Source organism: Tarenaya hassleriana, unplaced genomic scaffold, assembly GCF_000463585.1.
Source record: "Tarenaya hassleriana unplaced genomic scaffold, ASM46358v1 Cleome14, whole genome shotgun sequence".
Classification (NCBI taxonomy): domain Eukaryota; kingdom Viridiplantae; phylum Streptophyta; class Magnoliopsida; order Brassicales; family Cleomaceae; genus Tarenaya; species Tarenaya hassleriana.
Window position 1 is genome coordinate 63920 of NW_010964598.1, and position 26066 is coordinate 89985.

At 37.2% G+C, this 26066-nt stretch overlaps 2 protein-coding genes and 1 pseudogene across 2 annotated transcripts; 1 reads left to right on the forward strand and 2 right to left on the reverse strand.

Moving 5' to 3' along the window:
- Positions 1 to 3827: 3827 nt before the first annotated feature.
- LOC104808334 lies at positions 3828 to 4520 on the reverse strand. The gene has a single exon (XM_010534011.1). It carries the CDS (start codon positions 4518 to 4520, stop codon positions 3828 to 3830), a length of 693 nt encoding a protein of 230 aa, XP_010532313.1.
- An 11243-nt stretch (positions 4521 to 15763) lies between these two features.
- Positions 15764 to 17968, forward strand: LOC104808012 (annotated as a pseudogene).
- Positions 17969 to 18510: 542 nt separating this feature from the next.
- LOC104808013 (probable prolyl 4-hydroxylase 6) lies at positions 18511 to 20615 on the reverse strand. The gene is made up of 8 exons (XM_010533491.2): positions 20366 to 20615; positions 20119 to 20208; positions 19958 to 20015; positions 19722 to 19823; positions 19558 to 19615; positions 19286 to 19458; positions 19130 to 19190; positions 18511 to 19053 (listed from the first exon to the last, which is right to left on the reverse strand). Exons 1-8 carry the CDS (start codon positions 20470 to 20472, stop codon positions 18755 to 18757), a joined length of 948 nt encoding a protein of 315 aa, XP_010531793.1. The 5' UTR covers positions 20473 to 20615; the 3' UTR covers positions 18511 to 18754.
- Positions 20616 to 26066: the final 5451 nt, after the last annotated feature.

Here is a 26066-nt window from a genome sequence, read left to right on the forward strand (position 1 = left end):
GTCATCTGGGAATGCCTCAACCATATGTGAAGTAATAGGATCGTGGCCAATGATGTTAAATTTGATACCTAACCTGGATATGGGTTGGATTCGGGAGTCATTGATCTTGATCTCATACTCTCTGGAACTCGGTCCCTTCAGGTAGTATATCCATATCATCACAGGGGTGTTCGGAGCTATGCGACCATATATGAGTTGTGTGAGGAATGACTCGTTTAATTCTCTAGGTCCATGTACTTTGTTAGCTGAATAATACCCTACATTCACGCTGACACGTCTACCAATCATCGTGATGATACCTCCTACGCATATGGGGTTAGTCCAGGGCCTTTGCATAACAGAATCGAGATGGATCATAATTCGGAAAGCCAAGTCTACCTTCTCGACGCCCCAATCCTCCTCAAGACAAAGATCTCATAAGGCATACATGAGTAGCAGCAACTCTTCCACACACACTAAGTCAGGTTCTCTCCTAGCAAACATACAGCTTGAAAAGAACAAGTGCAGAAATCTGAGTGTAGGGCGCCTGATGAGATGTGCAGGAAGGTTCTGCTCATACTCTTCATCGGCAATTTCCTCCCAAAATTCTTGAAGAACTTCTGAGCGAATGTGTGGGAACTCATAGGTATCCCCAAAAGGTAAGCCCAAGATATCCGCCATCTGACGAGTGTTAAGCCTGTGATCTTTGTTCTGAATCCTGAAAACGCAATACCCACTCTCAATAGATCTGTTGACGGGCGGGTAGTAATGGTAACTTGATAGGAACTCTAATGTAAGTTCCCTGTAGGATTCCTCCTCAACTGAGTAAAGCTTGTACCACCCTGCTTGTCTCATCAAGGTTGGTGCTTGAGATTTCCATCTCCCAAAGTGACTTCCTATCATGGATATGCTTCTGAATCTGGTAGGAATCAAGAGGGTGTTCTGGAGATCCTCATGCAACCTTCTTTGGTATTGAGATTCAAACCTTAGGGGTTTGATATCACGACTTGGAACTTCAGAGATCTCTGTCAGCGGATATATATGCGTGTCGGTACTTAACGAAGCAAAGTGAGGGCGATCATACCTCATTATGACTCGTTAGGGAGAGAGATCGATGTTCTAGCTTATGCAATAGAAGAATTTTACTGAGATATCAAGAAAAAGAGAGAGAGATCGAGGTTGGCGATGTCTGGTCGAAATTTCCTTTATATTAGATGAAATATCGATGTTCAGAACATCGATATTAAGATAGATCTGGGAAAGTTAAGATCTCGATGTTTTTCGAAGGTCGATATCGCGTTCCGCAAACTCGATATTGTCCATTGTTTCCAATTCTGCACGGAAGCTAGATATCGACGTTCTCCAAATATCGATATTATTGTTCTGAGACCTCAACATTTTCATAATCTTAGATCTAGGGTTTAGTATGAATATCGATGTTCAGAACATTGATATCGATGTTCAATAACATCGAGATTTCGTAAAATTTCACGAAAATTTGAAATTTCGCACTTTTCTCAACGCCGATCACTTTTGGTCCTTTTTCTAGCAACGTATGCTCATGATGCATGAAATTAAACGTGTTTATACAATACAATTATACGAGTTGCCTCTCGTGAATCGCTAATTTAAGGTCATCAGCTTGACCCTCTTATTTTCAGTGATCTGGTGACCATATTGGACGGAATTGGTTCAATCTCCACCGTCCTGGGGGTATGTACATTGTACTGGTGCACACGGTCTGTCTCAGCTTACAATCGTTTCTGCTTGCAGATTCAGGAATTGGATCTGGCGGTTTCGCTTTAGTGCCTGGTGAGAGAAGAATAGAAGTTCACGGTATTTCGGGAAGAAGAAGGAAGATTTGATCGTGGAGACTACACATCTGCATGAGCCTTTCTTTCCTCTCTTTTGTCTCTTTTCTTATGAGCTTTTGTTGTTTTCTATGAACCGTGAGTAGATCCACGACTATGGGTTAGGGATTCGTTTGTGTTTTGGGTATGTTTGAACCCTAACTTGGATTTCAGTTTCGATTTATTTCGGTTCTATTGATTTGTGCTTTTATTCGATTGATGTTTGCTAATCCCTTGGTCAATTATTTTAGATTCTAAACTACATAGAGATATGAGTTTAGTTTCGGATCAAAATCAATAGGATAAATCGTATTATTCACATAGAGATATGGTTTAATCGATCTAGGGTTGATGATAGCATTCTTCATGCATCTAGGGTTAACTTGAATAGATCGAGAGAGAGTTATTATGTAGGTAGTGAGTTAGTAGACTGAGAGGTGAATTTTCTATCTTTGTTTCTTGATGATTCCCGAACACAAGTCATAATCGTTATTCTCGCATGCTTAGCATATATCCATACACTCGAATACAGTCCCGACACCCGTGGTCATCTTAGATTGATAGTTTACTCGTTTTTATTGCTTTGCTTCCTTTTTCCATTCATTCCACATATTTCTACCATCACTTCCACTTCCTTGCTTTGATTTGGTTTCGATTAGGGTTTAGATTTAGCTACCGGTCCTTGCATTCGATCCCGTGTTACGACGATCCGTATTCTTGCGGTGAGTTGTGAATCGGGTTATAAATTCTAGACTCGATACACACACATCAAGTTTTTTGATACCTCAAAGGTTGTAAGAGATATGGGTTTAGTTTCTAAGATAATTGACCAAGGGATTAGCAAACATCAATCGAATAAAAGCACAAATCAATAGAACCGAAATAAATCGAAACTGAAATCCAAGTTAGGGTTCAAACATACCCAAAACACAAACGAATCCCTAACCCATAGTCGTGGATCTACTCACGGTTCATAGAAAACAACAAAAGCTCATAAGAAAAGAGACAAAAGAGAGGAAAGAAAGGCTCATGCAGATGTGTAGTCTCCACAATTAAATCTTCCTTCTTCTTCCTGAAATCCCGTGAACTTCTATTCTTCTCTCACCAAAAGCTCTCCAAAAGTCTGTATCTAGGTGTTCTCTAAGGTTCTCCCTGTACTAGGACGTAGCTAGGTGTTTTTTATAACCCTAGGGTGGCTCCCAAGAGTTCTACTCTCAATCAGATGCTGAAAATCGCGAATTAGGGTTTTTGACTGGATCCGGGCCGATTCCAGGTGGATCCGGATCGGATCCAGATTCCTGGGCTCGAGCTCAGCTGTCTTGATTCGGACCGAATCCATCCGGATTTGGCCCTATACTGGCAGAATTCTGATCTTCACGGTTTTGCTCATAACTTTCTACTCCAGTGTCGGATACGCGATTTTGGTGTCTACGCGAAGATCTTGAAGTGCTTTTTCCAAATGGTACAAGTCTCGCACGATTTGGACCTCTGTAGAGAATTATTGATGTCGCAACATGAGTACCTCATCCGGACTTCTCCTTTAACGCTCCAAATAGGTCTTTTTCGAGTCCAATCATCTTCGAAACCTGTAACTCTGCAAAACTAAAGCACAACCGGGTTTTGTGTCCTAACACGCCTAGAATGTCTATGAATGCATGTGATTATCCCATAAAACCTAGACAAACTCTTATCAAAATATAGAGAAAAATAGGAGTTATCAGTGCCCGATCCATCATAAGGAATCTTTAACGTTATGCTCTGCTTTGTAGAGTTCCTCCATCAGGTTTGTTTTGAAATGTCTTCATCGGGATTTCAGGTTTGGCTTTAATCCCATTCTCTGCCTTTGAGCTTTCAGATTTAGTTACTGATAGGATGTAGACATCTTCATCATAAGTGATTCCCTTGCCTTTATCCTTTGGTTGCGAAATTTTCTTTTCCTGTATACGAGGTGGTTCTTTCGGAGTAGTCAATAACTGTGCAAGTTTTTTCCTTAGCCTATTATGGTTTTGGTTTCAGCTTAAATTCAATGTCCTTATCTCCAATATGCATCTTGATGCATCCCTTTCGGACATGAATTACATCATCAATAGTGTTGAGGAATGGACGTCCTAAAATGATTGATTTATCCTTTATGTTGTCCATATCAATTACCACAAAGTCGATCGTAACATAAATATTTCCAACCTTAAGTGTTACATCCTCTAAAGTCCCAAGAGGGGCTTTCACTGACTTGTCCGCCAGCTGTAGAATCATTTTAGTGGGTTTCAGTTCACCCACGTTCAACTTATCATATGTGGTCTTTGGTAACAGACTCACACTCGCTCCTAAGTCGCACAGTGCGCTAGGAATAGAGACATTGTCCATTTGGCAGGGTATAGAGAAACTTTCTGGATCCGCCATCTTGGCTGGTAAGTTCTGTTGCAGTACAACACTGCATTCACCTGTTAGGATTACGGGTTCCTCTTCTACTTTCTCCTTTTTGACGAGTGAGTCTTTAAGGAATTTTTCGTAAGATGGTGTTTGCGCTATAGCTTCTTGTAGAGGCTGAGAAATTTCCATCTTTTCCCATATATCGGCGAAGTTTGTAAGCTTTCCATCTACTGGTGATTTACGTTGTAATCGCTGTGGAAACGGTATAGGAGGAGGTCGTGGAGACGGTGGAACGTACACGTCCTTTAGGTCCTCTACCATTAAATTCTTTTGTTGTTCTAGATATGCTTTTCTCCTTTCAGCATAGATCCTCCTTGTTCCATAAATTTTGTTGTCTTCCACATAGACGGCGTTACATTGCTCACGAGGGTTTGGTCTGGTTTACCAGGCAAAGTGCCTTACGTTCTGCTAGGCTTAACTGCAAGTTGAGCTACCTGATTGTCTAGAAGCTTAACATGGGACTCTATCCCTTGGATTTGCTTCTTAAGATCACTTTGCTCGGTGACCATCCCTTGCATCGCGCTGCTCATAGATACTTGCACTTGTGGCTGTTGTTGTTGCTGACCCCTAAACTGTTGGTTTCCTTGATACTCTTGGTATCCTTGGAACAGTTGTTGAGGTCTTTGTTGGAAAGTTTGACCTTGAAATGGTCCCGAGTTTTGGAACGTGCGATTTCAGTTCTCTTGAAGAGCATTCTGGTAGTTGTTACTCTTGTAAGAGAAGGTTGGATGGTTTCTCCAGCCAGGGTTGTAGATGTTGGAATAAGGATTGTTGGCAACATAGTTGACATCCTCAAACCCCTTGTTCTTTAGACAACATAGATTGGTTACCATTGAATTGACCCGAGATTTCGCCTAAAACATTACGAGCTGGCGATAAGATTTGCATCTTTAGTTCAGCTAGTTTGACTTTAATAGCATGGACTTCACTCACGTTCTCTACATTCCCCATTTTTCTAGAAAACTCAGTTGGAGTGGTTCTATCACTGGCCATTCGCTCGATAAGTTCTTCCAGTTCATCAAAGGTTAGCTTTTGAAGGCTACCTCCACTAGCGCAGCTTATGTAGAACCTTATTTCGTAGCTCAATCCATTTAGGAAAGTTGACAGAAGGTAATATCTGTCGAAGTTGTGGTGAGGGCATGCTCGTTGGTCTTCCTCGAATCGTTCCCAATCTTCACCCAAGGATTCTCCATGTTCTTGTGAGAAAGAATTAATCTTGTTCTTTGCAAGCTAGGTCTTGTGAACAGGGAAGAATCAGTTCATGAATTTGTCAGCGAGTTAATCCCATATATGGATCGAATCTGCTGGCAAAGCGTAGATCCATTCAAGTGCTCTTCCCGATAAAGAGAAAGGGAAAGCAAGAAGTAGCACTTCCTCAGTTGAAACTTCGTTCGCTATTCTAACGGATTGACAGGGTGATTTAAACTGATTCAGATGCAAGTTGGGATCCTAGTAGAGTTGCCTCTAAAAGCATTTCCGGTAAGCATCTAGATGAAGGCAGGTTGTATACCAAGACGAGTTCGCCCGTTTCCCGATCTACGAATGCAGGAAAGTAGTGGTGTGTGCTTTGGAGCAGTGTAGTCTCCAAAAGTAAGTGCTTCATTTGGCTCGACTGCTCTCGGTGGAGCAGCGTTATGCGCAGGATGGTCATCAATATTTCTATTGTCGTCCATTGCTTTCAATCTCCTTCGTTGCCTTAGGAGTTGAAGTGTTCTTTCGATTTCTGGATCAGGAGAAAGTAGAGTTTAACTTCCACGGCTTCTGGTCATAAAACGAAAGAATTAGAGTTTTGGTTCCTAAAAGAGGGGAATCTGATGGTGGTGGAAAGAAAGATGATGATGGTGGAAAACTAGAATCTAAATCGGTACCAAGACTAAATCTCAGTCCCCGACAATGGCACCAAAAACTTGATCGTACAAATCTAGGTGCATGGATTTGAGTCAAGTAATAAAAACCTAGACTAAGCCGATTCTACAAGGGTACAGATTCGATGTAGTACCAGGGTCGAACACAGGGACCGAGAGGTGATGGAGTCGATTGTGATTCTAGCTATGCGAAGGTTGGTTGCAGATTGATTGGTTGGTTGGTTGGAAAACTCTATAACTAAGACACTGTAGGTTCGGGGGTTCACCGATGCTATGGATGGTTTCTAAAGATCTAGATTGAATTGCAGTTTTGATAGATTCGGGAAACTCTAGGTTTTAAACTAGAATGCGTCAGGGTCAGAGATCATCGTTTTCTAATTAATGCTTTCCTATCAGCTTCCGCATCTCTAGATCCACATTAGAAGCATTAACGTCCGCTATCATTATTCCTAGTTCGAATTAAGAATCCCTTATCAAGTCCCTCCTATGCGTTCAGAATTAATAATTGAACATATCTTATGAACGAATTCTGGTTTAACTAATTAATCCAAATCCCTTTGCAATTAACTAAACCAAATTCAATTCATACAGGTGATCAATCTGATGAAAGCATTAAGATCAATTCATAAAACCAGGTCTAAACAAAACATACAATAATCATATTAAAAACATGAACCAATCCATAACATGGCTAGAATCCCTAGCCTAAAGCAAGTAAACTACTTACGATCCATGAGAGAAAACGAAACTACAACAGATTCATACAACATTTCAGAAGACATAGAGAAAGGAGACTTATAGAATGTAGAATCAATCTCTAAACTCCGAAATGTAGCAATCCTCTAGCTCCAAATGCTCCCGAAACATCGAAGGAATGAAGTACGGTTGAAAACTGTCGTGAAACATGAAATGTGCGAACCCCTCTCTGTGTTCTGTACGGTTATTTTTATAGATTCTTCGAAATATCGATGTTGGGAACATTGATATTGATGTTCAACATCAATATTCTCCCAAAGTGTGGAGATCTCTATGTTCTGGAACGTCGATATCGATGTTATGGAATATCGATATCGATGTAAAGGAGCGTTGGTATCGAGGTTGTATAACGTCGCGATATCGATGTTCTTAACATCGATATTCTTCCTGCTCCATTTCCAAGTCCGTTTCTCGCCCGTGACTAGTCTGCGACCCTCTTTAGCATGTCCTTGATCGTCCACTTGGTCCATTTAAGCTCCAAAATCACCGTTTTAGCTCTGTTTTCGTCCAAATACGCAAATATTCCTGAAAGGACATCAAAGAACGAAGAAAACAGTATTCGTGCCTAAAATGTAGTCTAAATACTAAATATATACGGAAAAGAAAGGTGAAATGCAGCTAAAACCACATCAAAATAACGTCAAAAACCGATGTCATCAGTATCATCAAAGTGTTTCCATATAGAAGCTGTGGATTTTTTAGAAAAGCATGTGACTGTTGAAGAGCTTGAATTTTTTATACAACGATCGCAATAAGGCATATCTTTCACATGAAAGAAAAAGCAAACATTGAAGCTGAGTTTAACGGTAGCACTCATCAATCGAACTATCAGAACGAAGAAAGATAATGAACTGTGGTTCTATATTAATGGAGTACCAATTCGGTACTCATTGTGGGAACATGCAGTTCTTTCGGATATGAATTGTAATCTATTACCGGAGAACTTGGAGGAACTCGGCATAACTGATTTCTACAAAAAGCATCTTGGGGAGGAAAGTTATGAGAAGGTTCTCAAGACAGATGTTAGAAAATTTTTGGTGAATTGTGTGTAGATGAAGTGCAGGACATGTATAATATGGCTTATTCACCAACACAATGAAGTCGTTAATCCATTTCTGCTGAGAATTGTTAACGATACGGAGGCCTATGAAGCCTTTCCTTGAGAAACATTCACCTTTGAAAATGTTCGGAGTTATAGGTTCAATTACTTAATAGGTATAGAAAACCGGTCAATCAATGGAACCTGCCAGGTTTTATAATTACACTTACGGTAGGTGATTTAAATAAAGCAAACAAATTAAAGAGTGATGAAACGAGAGAATGAGAAAATGCAGTAATAATGTTGTGGTTTAAATTGCAGATGTTGCCTTTCGAGTGTATTCCTAGACTTCGTCATGCGGGATGGTACAATGATGTGGCACCGAGAGGAAATGTTATGCCAACCTGTCCGCACATGTCCAGAAACTGCTTCATACCGAATAAAAAATATGGTATGAAACAAGGGTTAGCAAAGCTTGGTAGAGCATAAGTACACAACTGAACTTGAGAGTTTTTATGCAGTATCTTAATGAAATAGTTTGTAATCCATAAATTATAAGTCTTAATGTACACAACAAATATATTGATTTGTTTTAACATTCGTTTCAGAACATTTACAGCAGTCTGATGATAAGCGAGGAAGAAAGACAAAGATAACAAAGATATTGTTGGTGATAAATGGATGAAGAGTTTGACCAAAAATCCAAATGTTGTGAGTTGGAACGATATACTTGAGGACGACGTGAAATCACGCATCGTAGTTCTGATGATGAAGAAACACAACAAAAGAAAAGGTCATGCTTCAGCCAAGAAACTTGAAAAAAAAAGGAAAACCAAAAAAAAATAAAAGACAAGTGAATGAGGAGAATGAGAGAGAAGAAGAAGAAGGAGAAGGAGAAGAAGTAGAGAAAGAGGAAGAACCAACAGATATAGGCAATGTTGTTCAAGGGTAACAAATAAGAAAAGGGGCTCAAGACTTGAAACAACTGAAGTGTGAAATGAGAAATTTGAAAGGAAGGGCTGGGTTTTTAAGCAGGCAGGTGACTGGGTTGAAGGATTGTTTGGACATAATAGAAAAAAAAGGTAGGTGATGGACAAGTTGAACAACTGAAGAAAGTGGTTGCTGCAGGCATAGTCGCAACGGGCAAGTATGACTCACCCCTTTGAAGTGGAAACTAGAATCGAGTTCTTGATGAAGAAGATGAGCGAGATCTTGGGAACAAATGAAAAGGGTGAGGCTTCGGGTAGACATGCAACAACCCATATAAAAACAAGTGAACCTGAAAGGGGAAGTGATGTGAGTTCACCACTTGATGTCGAAGATGATATTGGTAATATTTCTACGGAGATAAATGAGCTGCCAATACAAAATGTTACAGAAATAGAAGAAAAAGCCAATGGAAACCTAGAAAGGGTGATTGCGGATATTCTTGGGCAATTAGCTGAAGCAAAAAACATTAAGAAAGTGGATGCAGAAGAAAAAGGGGATTTAGAAGAAGAAGAAGAAGATGAGGGTTCGGAGGAAGAAGAAGATGAAGGTTCGGAAGAAGAAGACGAGAATGATGGAGAGAAAGAAGTAGGAGAAGATGATGAGGAAGAAAAAGAGAGTTCAGAGGAAGAAAATGAGAGTTCAGAGTAGGGCTGGGCCTTTTATCCGCCACCAGCGGATTCCTGGATATCCGACTCACGGATATCCGGGATCCGGGTATTCGGTTACAAATGAGATCGAGTACGATATAAGACGAGATGAAAAATCCGATCTACGGGTTCAAGACGGGTTTTAAAATAAGAGGGACGAATACTCCCGGATATCCATATAAACCTATAAAGACTAAAATACCATGTAAATAATAATATTTACAAAAATACCTAGCATCACTTTCACTTTCTACCCTCACCCTAATGTCTTACGATCATTTGTCTATCACCCCTTTTTGTGTCGTTCTCTTTTGTTCTGCATTCTTTCCATCGATTTCTCTTCGTTTTCGAGCTTGTCCATCTTTGTTTCCATCAAAAAAGGTAAGGATCTATGTTCTTTTTGTTATTTTATGATTTAGGGTTTCTTAATCGTAATGTTTTATGTTGATTTTAGCTAGTTTTCGTTGTCTTTTCTTCTTCAATTTTTTATTTGATTTTTGTGTTGATTTTCCTTCTTTCCTCAAAACTTTCTGATGATTTACTTTCTCTTCAATTTTTTTCTGATTATTTTACTTCTTCTTTTTTATGTCTCTTCCTGATATTTTGGAATAGTTTTGGGGAAAAAGATTTGTGAGCTTCGTTTCATTTGAATAAGAAATCAAACAGAGATTGATCGTGATAGAGTAGCTTGTGAAATCCTCTCAAATAACCATTTCATTTTAAGTTTTTCTGATGATTTCATCTCTATTTTTATTATGATTCTGATTTTTTTTTATGTTTCAAGTTGAAGATTCAAAGAGTGGATTATATGTTTCATCGAAAAACTTTTTATGCTTTTTTTATATTTGGACTTTGAATGCATTTTCATATTTGAACTTGTATTTCTGTTTGTATTGAACCATTTGGAGAACTTTGTATCCATTTTCATATTTGGGCCTTGTAATTTGTAAGCAATTTGCATATTCAAGTTATCATTTTGTGTAAAAACAAAAAACTGACGGATCCAAATATCCCCGAATATCCAAGTCCAAACACAGATATCCGGATGTTCGGATATCCGACTCGGACGAGAACGAGATCGAGATAATCTTTCAAGAAAACCCGCGAATCCGAAGCCTGAAGCCGGATACCCTAAAACACGCGGATATCCGCTCGCGCCCACCCCTAGTTCAGAGGAAGAAAAGGAGAAAGATGGAGAGATCGAAAGAGAACAAGATGGAGAAGAAGAAGAGAGTTCAGATGGAAAAAAGATGAAAAAGATGCAGAAGGATAGCAAGATGGTGAACAAGTAGAAGGAGAGAAAGCTGAAGGAGAAGGAGGAGAAGAACATAAAGATGGAGAAGGAGAGCAAGTTGATGAACAAGAACAGAATGATGGAGGAGAGCAAGTTGAGAAGGAAGTAGAAAGAGATGAAATTGAGGGAAACCAAGAAGAAATGGGAGTTGTTGATAAAGGTAGAGGCAAAAGATCAGTAAAGACATCATCTAAAACATTAAGTCCATGGGCTGACACAATGAAAACTATTAATCCGAAAGGTAATTTTAAGAAATCGAGGGAGAGGAAAAGGAAAAAGAGGCAAAGGTAATTAGGAATGTTTGAGTTAAGGTTAAGGGTTTTAACTTATGTTGTGTTAGAATTATGGAATTATGTGATCTCTGCACTTATGTTATGTGTTTTAACTTTTTTTGGATTTGTAATGCATGAATTCAGGTTTAAGTGTTTGAACTTTTAGGATATGTAATCTCTGAACTGTATTTTAACTTTTTATACATTTGTAATGTCTAAATTTAGGTTAAGTGTTGGAACTGATTTATAATTTTTGAATTCAGGTTATATGTGAACTTGTTCAGAATTTGAAAATCGTAAAAATAAACATGTTATTTTTAAAAAAATCATAATTTAATTGAAGTAAATTAATCGTAATATTCAAACAGTTAACATAAAATATAATGATAAAATAACAATACAAAATTTTATATAAAATATAATGTTGAACGTGGTTCTTTTTTGAAAATTTTCGTAATATAGTCGAAACAATGTTAAAGTAATTAGTCGCAGTATTCAAACATACAAAACGTATTAGTTCACTAAAACAAACAATAAAAAATATAATAAAAAAGTTAAAGTATAAAAATCTTACAAAAGGAACCCATATGAACACGGAATAAAAATTAACGGATTTTGTCTTATTCACGCACAAAACAATTTTTTTACGACTTATATTGTAACAAATTTTGACTATGTTACGATTATGTATGACTATGTTATGACTACGTTACTACTATACAAATTTTTGAAAGTGTCCAAAACTTGAGAATTATGACCATGTTGGATCGAGTGGTGATAAATATATGTATTCTAAGCAAAACAAAATGTGTTTGAAACCGTAATATATAATATTAATCGCATTTCTATAACAAGTTGGTTATGTAGAAGTAGATGTATATTAACGAGATTAGAACACTTTCACTCATCTTTATCTTATTACTTATAAATTTATAAAAAAAAATTGAAATTGCAACTTTAAACCCATTTATATTGATTATAATATCTGTATTAATCATCACTCGATCAAAACTGATCACAATTGACGAGTTTTAGACACTTTTAAAAATCTATATAATAGTACCGTAGTCATAACGTAGTCATACATAGTCAAAATTTGACGCAATATAAGTCGTAATAAATTTGTTTTGTGCATGAATAAGACAAAATTTGTCAACTTTTTATTCCACGTGTTCATGTGATTACTTCTAAGAATTTTTGTATGTTTGAATATTACGACTAATTACTTTAACATTTTTTTTACTATATTACGAAAATTTTTCAAAAAAAAAACCACGCTCAACATTATATTAGCAAAAAAAAAGCTTGCAATAGTTCATAACATAATTTTAGAGATACCAAATCCAAAAAACATTACAGTTAAGTGATGAAATTCACAAAAGATGTTTTGGGTTACGTTTCATCGTATAACTGCACCTCAGTTTTTGAGGGTGTGTACTCCTCAACTTCTTCGGCTTCTTTGTCCTCCTTGTTTCGGCCTCTTCATCATTTTCAATTGTATATCCATGTTTCAACCTCGACTTTTTTTCTTCCTTTGTTTTTTTCCCGGCACTTGGTATCCGTTTCATTCTCCTTCGACCAAGACGTGGTCCAATTATAACAGGAGGATTTACTTTCATATATGTTATATGATCAGGAATGTTCCAATGACAAATATCCAAAATCAGATATACAGTATCAATATATGTCCACTCCCATGTCGTCCGCGCATAGTAGGTTGAGCAATATTCAAGTATCGTGTCCTTCTCGCCATGTCCATGCAAAGATTTAATCGCGTGAGCACAATGGTATTTATCAATATCTCAAATCTTGCATTCACAGGACATCTTTTTTTAGGTCAACATAAAATGTTTTTCCATCGTTGTCAGTGATTTCGTATTCCTTTCAATTTCGATTGATCTCTCTCATCATAAACCTTTTTTATGCTCTATATTGTTTGTGTAATTCCTTCTCCACATTCGGTGTTAGTATTTGTGAACAAGAAAAGGCCATCGTCCTATGTTTGCGCTACCACTCAACTGTTTTGTCTACAATTGTATCAATCAAACCAAGCAATGATAATGTCCTCGCCTTTCTCCATACAGAATTAATCGACTCTGTGCCATTGGTTGTCAATATGTTGTGTCAGGTTCAACAATATTATTCACATAATAAGCAAAATTCGAGAACCTGCAGAAAAGAGTCATATTAAGTCTCATACATATCACAAAAGAAAAATCACAATAACTACTTTATAGTTATATATTCGCACCTTTTTGTAAAATCATCCCACATTTCGTTAAACTCTTTTTCTGTGTAAACTTTGGCACATTTATAAAATATTTCAACAACATTGTCTCCATTTTTGTTCTTTTTACCTCGTAATCCTTTATTCACTCTCGTCTTGATGTTTTGGAATATGTGGGTATACACAATATGCATGTTTAACTCTCTTATACACATCACGGACAACATGTGCTATGCTTTGGTGTCGATCTGATATTACAACCATATCATCACTATCCAGAATCACTTCTGCTAATTTCATCATAAACTAATCTCAAGAATCATTATTCTCTATATCAACTACATCCCAAGCTAAAGGATATAAATGTCGATTATCATCCTGGACAATAGCGACAATTAAGAACCCTTATATGTAGTTTTTAGAAATGTTGTGTCTACATCAATCACTTTTCGCATTGCATACCACCCTTTGATGCAAGCACCCAGAGCAAAAAATGCATATTTAAATGTCTTTCCGTCTTCTTCTAGATGTATATGTGTTACCGTACCTTTGTTTTTTTTCTTCAACATTTAGAAATAACTTGGGAGCTTATTGTAGTTCTCAACCGGATTTCTCCAAACACTATTTTGAGCTCATTGTCTCCCTCTCCATACTGGTAAATATGACACTTTGCATTTATAAGCTTTGCCCACCAAATACATTATTCTTTTTGCTCTTGGAAGATCAACTTGTCCCGCAAAATGCCTTTTCAAATAAGTAACAACCATCTCTTTTTAGTTTCATTCCTTATTTTATTTCCATTTTCTTTTTGAAACACCAGTGAACAACAATGAATGGGAACATGTTTGTTCACTGTAAAAAAATTAGATTTCTTCATTTTTATAGTTCTCAATTGCCACGTACAACCTTTTCTTCGAAATGCACATCTTACTTCCCACGTATGATGATCCGACTTATATACATAGTATTGAAAACATGGATCATTTGAAGTATTATTTACCTTCATCTTTAACTCAACCTTATTCACGAACTCCTCACCCACTGTAAAACCCAATCTATCTTCGAATGAATTTTTTTTGGTTTTCTTGGAATTGAAATACCAACAGCACTACCTAGCTCAATTGCAACAATATTATCTAACCTCACTGCAACTGTATTATTAAGGTCAGTCATAACTTCATTTGCAACATCATTAGTGGCAACAACCACGTCATTCTCATATCGCACATCTTCATGCAAATCGACATGCAAAATCCCATTCTCATGTCGTACATCACGGACCAATGTTACATGATCTTGTTCTCTCTCTTCTCCATCTAGTGCCTCATCAACTCTCACATCAACTTCATCCATACACATATGAGATTCAACATGCATACCATTATTTTCTTCATTCAATCCAGCACCATTAATATGCTCTACATACAACCATCGTCGACGCTCGTTACTTTTGCTAAACATGAACGATGTTACTCCGAAGTCATCCAATATGTATTCTGGTTGATCTCCATTAGCAACCATGGGTACAAAACTTAATTTTGGTGTTCCTAAATCAATGTTAAGTGTCCACATGGAACTTGAATGAGCTCCTTATGTGTGACTTTGCTTGTTCTGTTATACATACAAATCGTCTTCCTTTTATTCTCACCACATTTCCATTCAAATAACCCATCATCATTTTCTTTTTGCCAAATACCATCATAGTGAACAGAAATATATGTGTAACAATCTTTTGTAGTATCCATGACCCTGTTAAAAATCGTAACACATATATGTTATTGAATATTTTAGAATATTTCGATTATATTATGATTATTGTATGTTTACGACAAATATTTCGTACTTCACTTCTAGAGTCGCTTATAAAACATTAAAATCTTACAACTATCATCACTATAACTCAAAATTATATTGTCAGTTTCTCGAGAACTCTAGAAAATTCAAATTTCACTGTAAAAATGCAAGATTTAACCTTGAAAATTTCAAACCCTAAAATTTTAACAATAAAGAAAAAATCAATGGGTTTACCTTGAAATATACTTTCTCAATTGATTTCATCTTCAAATTTACGAAAATCCCAAAGTAAAAACTCATCCATGTTTGCACAATAAACATGGCGGACTTGAATAGAGATGCAAAATGGATAAAATGATCGCGATAAAAACAGAGGTCACTTTTTTATTTTAAAATCAAATTATTTTTTATTTATTGAAGTTATTTTAGTCGTTTTACACTAAGGATAATTGGGTCATTTTGTATCAAAAGTGAACCCTGATGAACCATGAACCCTCCGTGTGTATCGGAGAAATAATCTTTACTGAAATGAAGTTTCTCTTATTAAAATATATAGTTTTTATTGTTAGTATAAATAAATTTTGTTTATGTCATGAATAGAAAATCTTTTTCATTTTCTCTTCCAGTTGAATTCTCTAAATTCAACAAGAAACATCAAGTCGACGACGACTACTTTGCACTTATGAATGTTCAACCCGCGTGACTTCATAGGTTGCCTATCCGGAAAAGCTGGGAATTCGTTGGGAGATGCTGAAAAACCCTTGATTTTGATCCAAACCCAGTTCTGACCTTTTTCCGCCATGGAAATGGGTTCTAAACCTTCAAACTTTCTTCTTTTATCCATTGCCGTTGTCGCTGCAGTTGTGTTCTGCAGCTATGCTGCTATGGCGGCGGATGAAGACGATGTCAGATGCTTACAGGGCGTGAAGAACTCTCTGTCGGATCCTCAGGGCGTGCTGAAATCATGGAACTTTGCCAACTCTACTGTCGGATTCCTCTGCAATTTCGTGGGTGTCTTGTTGGAACGATCAGGAGAATAGGATCATCAATCTCGAGCTCAGAGACATGGGTTTGTCTGGTCGATTACCAGAATCTCTCCAGTTCTGCGGGAGCTTGCAGAAACTCGATCTCTCTGGGAATCGTTTGTCTGGTAACATCCCTTCCCAGTTCTGTGACTGGTTACCGTTTTTGGTGTCTCTTGATCTTTCCAGCAACGATCTGAGTGGCGAAATTCCCCCTGAATTAGCAAAGTGTAGCTTCATGAACTCCTTGATTCTGTCTAGTAACCGGCTTTCTGGTCAAATTCCTGGATAGTTCTCTGCTTTGGGTAGGTTAGGGAGGTTCTCTATGTCAAACAATGATCTCACAGGTCGCATCCTTGGTTCTTCAATTCACCCAATTATACTTCTGATGATTTTACTGGCAATAAGGGGCTTTGTGGCCGTCCTCTCCATTCTAGCTGTGGAGGTCTGAGTAAGAAGAATCTTGCAATCATAATTGCAGCTGGTGTGTTTGGTGCTGCTGCTTCAATGTTTTTAGCTTTCGGAGTTTGGTGGTATTACCATTTAAAGTGGGCAAGGACGAGGAGGAGAAGTGGGTATTCATCCGGGGGAGGAGTCGACAGTATTTGGGCACGAAGACTTCGTGGCCATAAGCTTGCTCAAGTTTCTCTGTTCCAGAAGCCTCTGGTCAAGCTCAAACTCGGAGATCTAATGGCTTCCACGAGTAATTTCAGCCCCGAAAACGTAATTCTTTCCACTAGAATGGGCACAACATATAAGGCGATTCTTCCAGACGGTTCATCGCTTGCAATCAAGCGTTTGAGCATGTGTAACCTCGAGGAGAAGTAATTCCGTTACGAGATGAGCAAGCTGGGAGAGCTCCGTCACCCAAATCTAGCACCCCTTCTAGGGTTTTGCGTCGTTGAAGAGGAGAAGCTCCTCGTTTACAAGTGCATGTCAAACGGGACATTACGCTCGTTGTTGCATTCGAATGGGTCTGAGCTAGATTGACCAACCAGGTTCAAGATCGGTTTAGGTGCTGCAAGGGGTCTGGCCTGGCTTCACCATGGGTGCTACCCTCCCATTCTTCACCAGAACATTTCTTCCAGTGTGATGCCCATCGATGAAGATTACGATGCAAGAATAATGGATTCTGGGCTTTCGAGGCTAATGGCTGTAACAGATACCAAAGATAACAGCTTTATGACCGGGGATTTAGGAGAACTCGGGTATATTGCTCCTGACTATTTCTCCACGATGGTTGCATCATGGAAAGGCGATGTGTATGGACTCGGAGTAGTGATCTTAGAGTTAGTGACTCGGAAAAAAGCTATAGGAGATGGCATTGGGGAGGAAGGGTTCAGCGGAAATTTGGTTGATTGGGTGAACCAGCTCGATAATTCAGGCAAAATCTCAGACGCCATTGGTGAAAACATACGAGGGAATGGCCACGACGAGGAGGAAATCTTGATGTTTGGGAGGATCAGATGCAGCTGTGTGGCTTCTAGACCTAAAGAGAGATGGTCAATGTTTCAGGCATACAAATCCTTGAAAGCTATGGCCGAGAAACTTGGGTTTTCATTCTCAGGACTTCCCCTTGATTTTTGACGTTCAAGAAGAATGAGGCGGTGTAAGCATTTGGAGAGATTTAGATGGAGGGGAAAGAACACAACAATGGCGAATTTATCAGAGAGTTGATTAGGTGTAAATCTTTGTTGTTGTAATGTAAAACATTTTGTCATGTGACATAGATTCAGGCCATAAATCTTTCCAGATACCTTTGTATAGATTTACATTATGTAAAAAGATTTATGTTTTGGGCCTTGTGCTTGTCAAGCTTAAAGACATGGGTATATTCTGTTGCTTGTGGTCTGAGGTAATCATGATTCTGAGATCTGAAGTGAAACAGATCCGTGTCCCGGTGAAAACGATGAGTTTTCCGGCTGCGGACTTTGAAAACATACAGACAAGAAGAAGAAACACAAGAATACACACAGATACAACAGTTCTAACACTGTTCTTCGGCAACGTTTTTCTTCTTACAACCTGGTGGTTAACATGAACAGACTGAGCAAAACACCCATGATGGTGCTGAAGCTTAGCAACATTGTTATAATACACACCCATATATATATATACACACACACATATATGGTTAACAATGTACCTTCTGTGATCCTAACTGCACATATAGTTTAAGCAACTCAAAACATAAGCTTCTGTGACTGAGTTGAAGCTTTTGTAATGGTGAAGGCATAAACTTTATATGCAGACACACACGCACGAGTGTGTATATATACACAATGAAACAGAGGCCGAGGTTGAACACCAGGTGATAGTTAAAAATCATACGATATAGAGACAACTCCTGTATAACCAAGCATTTGGATTGGAGCAAAACCGAACTCGAGAAAAAGAACACCAAAACTAACAGTACATGAGAATCATAGCATGGGAAGTTCTTCTGATAACAAAGACCAGTATACTGTCTGTAAACTGTTTGAGAGAATGGGGTTCAAGATTTTGATCTATTAGTCAAGATCTCTTCTTCACTATACTAATAAAATTTCAGTCCTTTACTTACTCAAGCTGTTTCTTCTTTTGTTTTTCCTAAGATGAACAAACATTGCAGCTCTTTCTGCAAAATCCAGGGTCCCCGTCCGTTCCCACCATGAAATCAGGGTTCTTATCACATTCCCCGGATTTCGCCCAACTTGAACAGTTTTCATCCTCATCAGCGCACTCGGATATTTGCTTCAGCCGGCCGAATGGCTGGACGTGGATCCACTTGGTCGCAGACCATTTCTCACCCTCAATTACTGGGCAGCTTCCATGCAAACTGCTGGCATCCGAAGTTCCATTAGGGTGAAGATTGAAGAACAGCAAGGCATCGCCTTTCCAGGGTTTCACTGAAAGAACGTGAAAATCTTGTCATTTATGGTCCAAATTGGGTCGATATAATCGAAACTGAATCTGAGGTTGTACCTGCATAACCTTTTTTAGCACATTCTGACCAGCTATCATCCTTCGGCTGGGAAGTTTTGGCCTATAGGGTAAGTGATTGATATTAAATGGATGCCAAAAAACCGATCTTTTTGTTTTCAAAACGAAGATTATGGAGTAGAGAATATGTTTCTTTACCTCTGACAAAGGAAAGACCGTTTCCCCACCCATCTCGACATTGGACAAGTACATCAAAACCGTGGCAACCCTATGACCAAACTTTAGATTGGCTTTGTCAATAAAGAAATCATGATGCGTTTCATACTTCTGACCATACTCATAACGCAGAACTTGAATGGATTCCCCGTTCTCTGATCGACAAGAAAGAACGAGATAGGAAAAAAATATCAAACGCTTGGAGGCGTTATACAGTTGGAAAGATCACAGCTTTTCCTCAGATTTTACTTTACCTTCAGGAAGAAAGGTCCAAGCCGAAAGTCTACCTTCGATGTTAGCTACTACTTCATCCTGCGCTATGAAAAATGCTTAATGGGTCATGTTTTTTTCATGAACAGTTTGAAATGAATGAATCGATCATTCTCCTACGAATTTCCACATATGAAATCACACCCACCTGTCTTCTGCTTAGAAACATTCCAGAACTTGTGCGTATTTCACTTTCCATGTCCTCACCTGAATCATCCACCACCATTGACTTCTCAAGCTTATCTTTGGCCTAAACCAAAACCAAAACCAAAATCCAATAACTTTCTGTGAATTGCCCAGATCATTGCCAGTTCCCCATGATCTATATATCCATGAAGTCCCAGAAACTAGAGGAGGAAGAAAAAGAAGAAATTTCTTGCTAACCAAGGTAATGAGATGATCACATTCCTCATCAGACAGAAACCCCTTGTATAAAAAGGCTCTGAGAAAGACAAAAGCCACAAACTTTAACACAAATGGCATAACAAAGATCAAACCTTTCCAAAAAAAAAATCACAGCCCTCTGGCATGGGAAAGGATAAAACCTAGGCCTCCAAGAGAGCTGAGTGACATGAGTTGGATCAAAAACAAGGGAAGAACCAACAATGGTTTGCTGCTTAATCGCCGACACACCTCTGCAAAAATTTACAACAAACGACAGAAAACCCAAAAAAAAATCTCAGACACCAAATCCCACGGAACACAGACGAATCCCATCGTGATCAAAACCATACACAACTACATTGACGATTATGTATAAACATCAAAAGAGTTCCAGAGAGGAAACCGTACTGATTCTTCTCAGAGAGCAAGCGAGTGGTTTGGAAGGAAGCGGAGGAAAGATGCGGGAAAAGAAGGAGAGAACAGACGGAAAATGCAAGAAAATGCCGAGAATCCATCAGAAAAGCTTCTCAGTCTCGTGAAAGGAGAAGACTTGCAGACGACGTGAAGTGTTCCACTTATCTCTTCCCAGAATCTTCTTCTTCTTCTTCTTCTTCTCTTTGGCTTTTTTCTCTCGCATCTTTTTCTTTCCAATTCAGCATTTTTGTCCTTCCGCTGAAAATTTTCTGCATTTATTTTGATGCAGCTTTATTCCCCTAAATTTCCAACTATTTTTACCATAAAAAGACAATGTAAAATACAATGTCAGGGTAAAAAAAATATACCAATACAGCTTTCTTTTTCTTGATATTGATAATAATAATCATCTATATATACTCGAGTTTATTTTGAATTCTAAAAGCTTAAATGCTTATTTTAAGAAACAAGTTTTGAGCTGTGAAAAAAATATTTGCATTTTGTACAGGTTATAAAGGAATGAAAATACCACATTTTGTCAAAAAAAAAAAATTGCATTCGGGTATATCATAATGATAAAGAAATAGATACATCTGTTGAAAGATTAAAGAATCTGCCATAAACAGTAAAAGTAGTGGAAAATGCATTTATTACAATAAAATTTTTAGTAATTTTGGATATATTTTTTTGGTGAGACAAATTGGACAAATATGATAAATTTAATTGCCAATAAATCCATATATAAATGATATCGCGACAAAAAAAAATAACAAAATCCCGAAGAAAAACAGAATGATGGTTAAAAAAACACTAAAATGATGGAAAACGTGCAGGAAAAAAAAAAGTTGTAAAACAAAAGAACAAATGACTGCCGACGGAAAAGAAAAATCTATTGTAGCCCAGTTGTAGGCCCAATAAATTATATTGGGCCGAAGATGACGGCCCAATCACATTTTATATTGATCATCAGCTCAGTTTCTTGCGGACCACGGAACTTCCGTTCGTACGGAATACGGATCCAAAACATGAAAACCCTAATTTTGTTGTATTGATTGGTCAACGTACGTACGTATAATGTGCATTTGATATAGAGTACGCATGCTTAGTCGGTCGAATTAGTTGGCAAATAAAAGGAAATGGATCATGGTACTACACTATTCCTTGTACGGACGTATATATATATATATATATTTTTTAATCCGGAAATTCACCGGGTCTTCGGCCCGACTACATTCCCAGAGGATCGGAGGAACCCATGTGAATACCCCTTCCCACCCTCAAGAATCGAACAACCGACGTGAAGGTATATTGGCCCACATCCCAACCACTCGCCCACACTAGGTTGGGTACGTGTATATATACGTTAATTCCAATAACAGTTCTTTTTTATTTTTCATATTCTTAATAGATTTTTCGTTGTTATTTATAAATTTAAATTTTGATAACTTGAAGGCCAAGCAAATTTGATCTTCGTTAATCTCATCATTTCCTTTTCTCTTTTTAAGGCTTTGAGGGTCAATCCCTAATCTCCATTGCCGCGTCTGCTTCGTGTAATAATATTGCTTTGCTTTATGTGTGTGTATATATATATATATATATACGATTTTTGTCCGAATTATATTAGTCACCTAAGGAGAAAGAAAACACATTTAGGATGTAATAATTGTTTCTAATGGGAGTAAAGTTGGTTTCAAATTTCATACCAAAAAAAAAAGTTGGTTTCAAATGCGCTTTCTTTTTCTGGTACGGCAAAAGTGTTCACACGTGCTTTTTATTTTTATTTTAAATTTATCTGAAGATAAAATAGATATTTTTGTCCCACCATTGTGGAGAACGTGTCGGAATTCAGTGTCCTTTTATATAAAATAATATAGGGGGAAAAGCTAAACATATATATCTTTGGCTCACATGGAGGCGGAAGATGACTACGGAGAGGCAATAACCCTTCCCCTATTACAAATACTTCTAGTACTTCTACAGTTATCCTTGAAACAAAAAATTAAACAAAAAACACTTTTTAATATGCCAAAAGACACAAACACCCTCAAACATTTCTGAAAAGACCAAAAAAATCTTGAATAAAATTTTAAAAAAAATTGAAGTAAAAAAAAAGAAAAAACGATGATATTGTCTGATTAATGCTCTCTCTCTCCTCACTCATTTCTCAGTGCTTTCTCTCTCCTCTAACTCGCGATCTATTCTCTCTCTCTCCGGATTCACGATTTTCGCTCAAAACCACCGAATCGCTCAACGGTTTGTGCTCTAAATCACGAGTTCTCTTACAATTTTCATTTAGCCACCAAAATTTGAGGAGATAGAAGAAATAATGATGACAACGAAAAAATGACAAGTTCAGATTCATCTTCGTCATTTTTTTCGAGCAAAAGTGAAAGTTATATTGAGATTTCAGAGTTAGATGAACAAAGGTAGGTTAAACTTTAATTTCTTTTCAAATTTGTTTGATTTTGAGATGTTTTGTTATTGGGTTCAAGTGTGGGTTGAGGATTTGAACGATAGAGTATTAGGGTTTTGGGTTTTTTTGAAATTTGGGAATTTCGAAATAAAATGTTGGTTTGATGGTTTCTGGTTAAAATCGAGTGAAATAGTCGAGTTTCGGTCAAATAAGATAGTGATATAGGTCACAACACGGTATGAGTCAATGTTTGGATATATAGATAACATGAAGATTTGGATGACCTGAAGATTCTAATGTTATGGTCTTACGGTCACAGTCACAAACGTCACAGTGTTACAGGGTCATATAGGTACGTCTATTCACAATATATAATAGTCACGAGTCATATGGTCACACGGTCATAAGATCACATGGTCACATGGTCACAGTCACAAAGGTCATAATGTCATAGGATCATATAGGTACACCTATATCACAATATACAATAGAAAAGGGTGAAGAAGCACTTTATTTTTACTTGGAAGGGTGAGGGGAGTACAGATGGAAGAGTTCAGTTTTGGATGCGACATTTGAAAACGAACATGGTCACACGGTCACACGGTCTCATAGTCACACAGTCACATGGTCATAGTGTCACATAGTCTTAACGTTCTCGGGTTTGACAGTGATGAAATCAGTTGCAATTGGATTGCATTAAAGTGGATTTCGGTGCGAAAGTTTTGATGGAGATATACTGGACATTGAGTATGTGGAAGACGTACCCCAAAAGAACGGGAAAGAATGTGGGGGTTTTGTAGTGAAGTACATCGAAGCCATTAATTTGTCTTGCCAAAGAGACGGTATTGTTACCGTTGATATGCGACGACAATGTCACGTTGATCCGTGAACAACTAGCAGCCGCAATACTCGCCAATGGAAAGACTCAGAGGTTTAGGACGAAGAAAGAGTGAACGATCCCTGAACCAAATTATATGTATGTTATTTTGAACCTTCTTAAGAGTACTTTTGTTTGTTTGACATTATCTTTTTTTATGTATTTATAAAAAAATCTGAACTTCTTAATGTTTTTACAGAAAATTATAGGTTTAAAATGTTGTAGGTGAAAATTTAGGGTTAAAATTTGTGAAGAAAAAAATTTGGGGTTTAAATTTGGAAGGGAGAAAATTTGGATGAGAAAGAATTTGGGATTAAAATTGAAATTGAAAAATTTTGGGAGGAAAAAAAGTTAGGGTAAAAATTTGGGGTTAAAATTTGGGAAGAAAAAAATATAGGGTTAAAAAGGGGTTAATATTCAAACTGGACCCCACGAAACACAAAAATCTGGAAAAAAAATTCTGACTATCATTGGGAGTGCACTTAAGCCAATTGGAGTACGAAGAGATGTGCATGGACTTCCTAATCGAACTACTAGTTCTTCGTGTGGGCCCCACAACACATTTTCGTCACAATAAATCACAGTCGGTCACAATCGGTCACAACCTTCGATCCATGCGATTTTTGTCAATTTAATCAACCTACAACGTCATATATCTCTTAGGGTAAAACCCCTAAAAAACATCCAACTTGTAAAAATATATACAAATAAACTTTCAACTTTGAAAAACTGTCATTCAATCCCCGAACTTATAACTTGTCATTGAATAAAACCGCGAACTTGCAAATTATTGTTCTAATAAACATTTGACCGGTTTGACCATAATTTTAAACGATCGGAAATCCACATATTGACGAATTGTTGATGTCATTTTTTAAATTAAAATTGATAACGTGTATAAGGTGACATCAGCAATCCGTTAATATATGGATTTTCGATCGCCTGAAATTGTGGTCAAACCGGTCAAAGGTTTATTAGAGCAATAATTTGGAAGTTCGAGGTTTTATTCAGTGACAAGTTACAAGTTCGAGGATTGAATGATACTTTTTCAAGTTGAAGGTTTATTTGTATATATTTTTGCAAGTTGGAGGTTTTTTAGGAGTTTTACCCTATCTCTTATAACCCTATTTTATATTGTTTTGAACATTAAAATATGGTTTTTGCGATTTTTTGGTTTCAAAGTTTCTATTTCAAATGTGTTCCTATATGTTTCATAATGTTTTATGAGTATTTTTGACAAATTTGGTATATTTCTTCCACAATCCTCTTAAAATATTTTGAAATTCTCTCTCACACAATATATATTTGATATACAGACTCTAATAAACCATTCCGAAGCTTTAAAATTAAATTTTGGCTTATATTTATCAACACATTTCGGTCACGGATCACAGTCGGTCACAGTGGTCACATAGTGCAAAATTGCATTTCGGTCACATGGTCACATGCCGGTCATAATGGGTCATAACGTTGGCTCATATGAGTCAATTTATTTAATGTGTAATACGAATCAGATATATACAAAATTTCATCTTCAATAATACAACCTTAGTATGGTACAAACACAATATTATTTAAAGGTTTTAACACTACATTGTACAAACACATTACAATATCATTAACTACAGTTCTTTACATTATTATACAAATGTTTTGTAACATATTATAATACAAATACATTACACAATTATTATACAAATTATGACTCTCTCTTCACTCCAAATTAATCATTCTCTCCAATTTGTATGGAAAAAATCGGATTTCGACACTAGCTTACATATTTCCAATTTTCCCACTAATTTCCCTTTGATTTCGTCTGATTTCCTATCACACGGTCACACACTGGTCACAACAATGATCATATGAGTTAACTTACTATGTAGTGTGTAATAAGAGAGACATATATGTCAAAGTATCAGACCATTTCACAGTCTTGGAAAGATAATTATCAAGCAGGTCTAGCACCAAAAACCTTTTTGCCTTTTTCAATGGCCACATGATCATAATAGACAATGGTCACATAGTCACATAGTCACATGGTCACATGGTTCACAAGGTTACAAGATCACGTACTCACATGATTCAGAATAATCAGAATTGTCATAACATACTATGACACATATATATATATATATATATATGACTATAACATATTACAAATGATAAAACAACGAAAACATAAAAAATTAGAAGAAAAGAATAACAAGATCCACTAATGTGCATAAAAAACCGATATTTTGACAGTAGTTTGTATATTTCTAATTGTCTCATTGATTTACCCTTGATTTCGTCTAATTTCGTCGGATTTTTAAGACAAAATAGAAAGAAAAAAAAAAGAAGAGAGAGAAAGCACAGAAGAGAGAAAGCTTGGTGGAGATTAATGGTGGGAGGAGAGAGAAATCGGA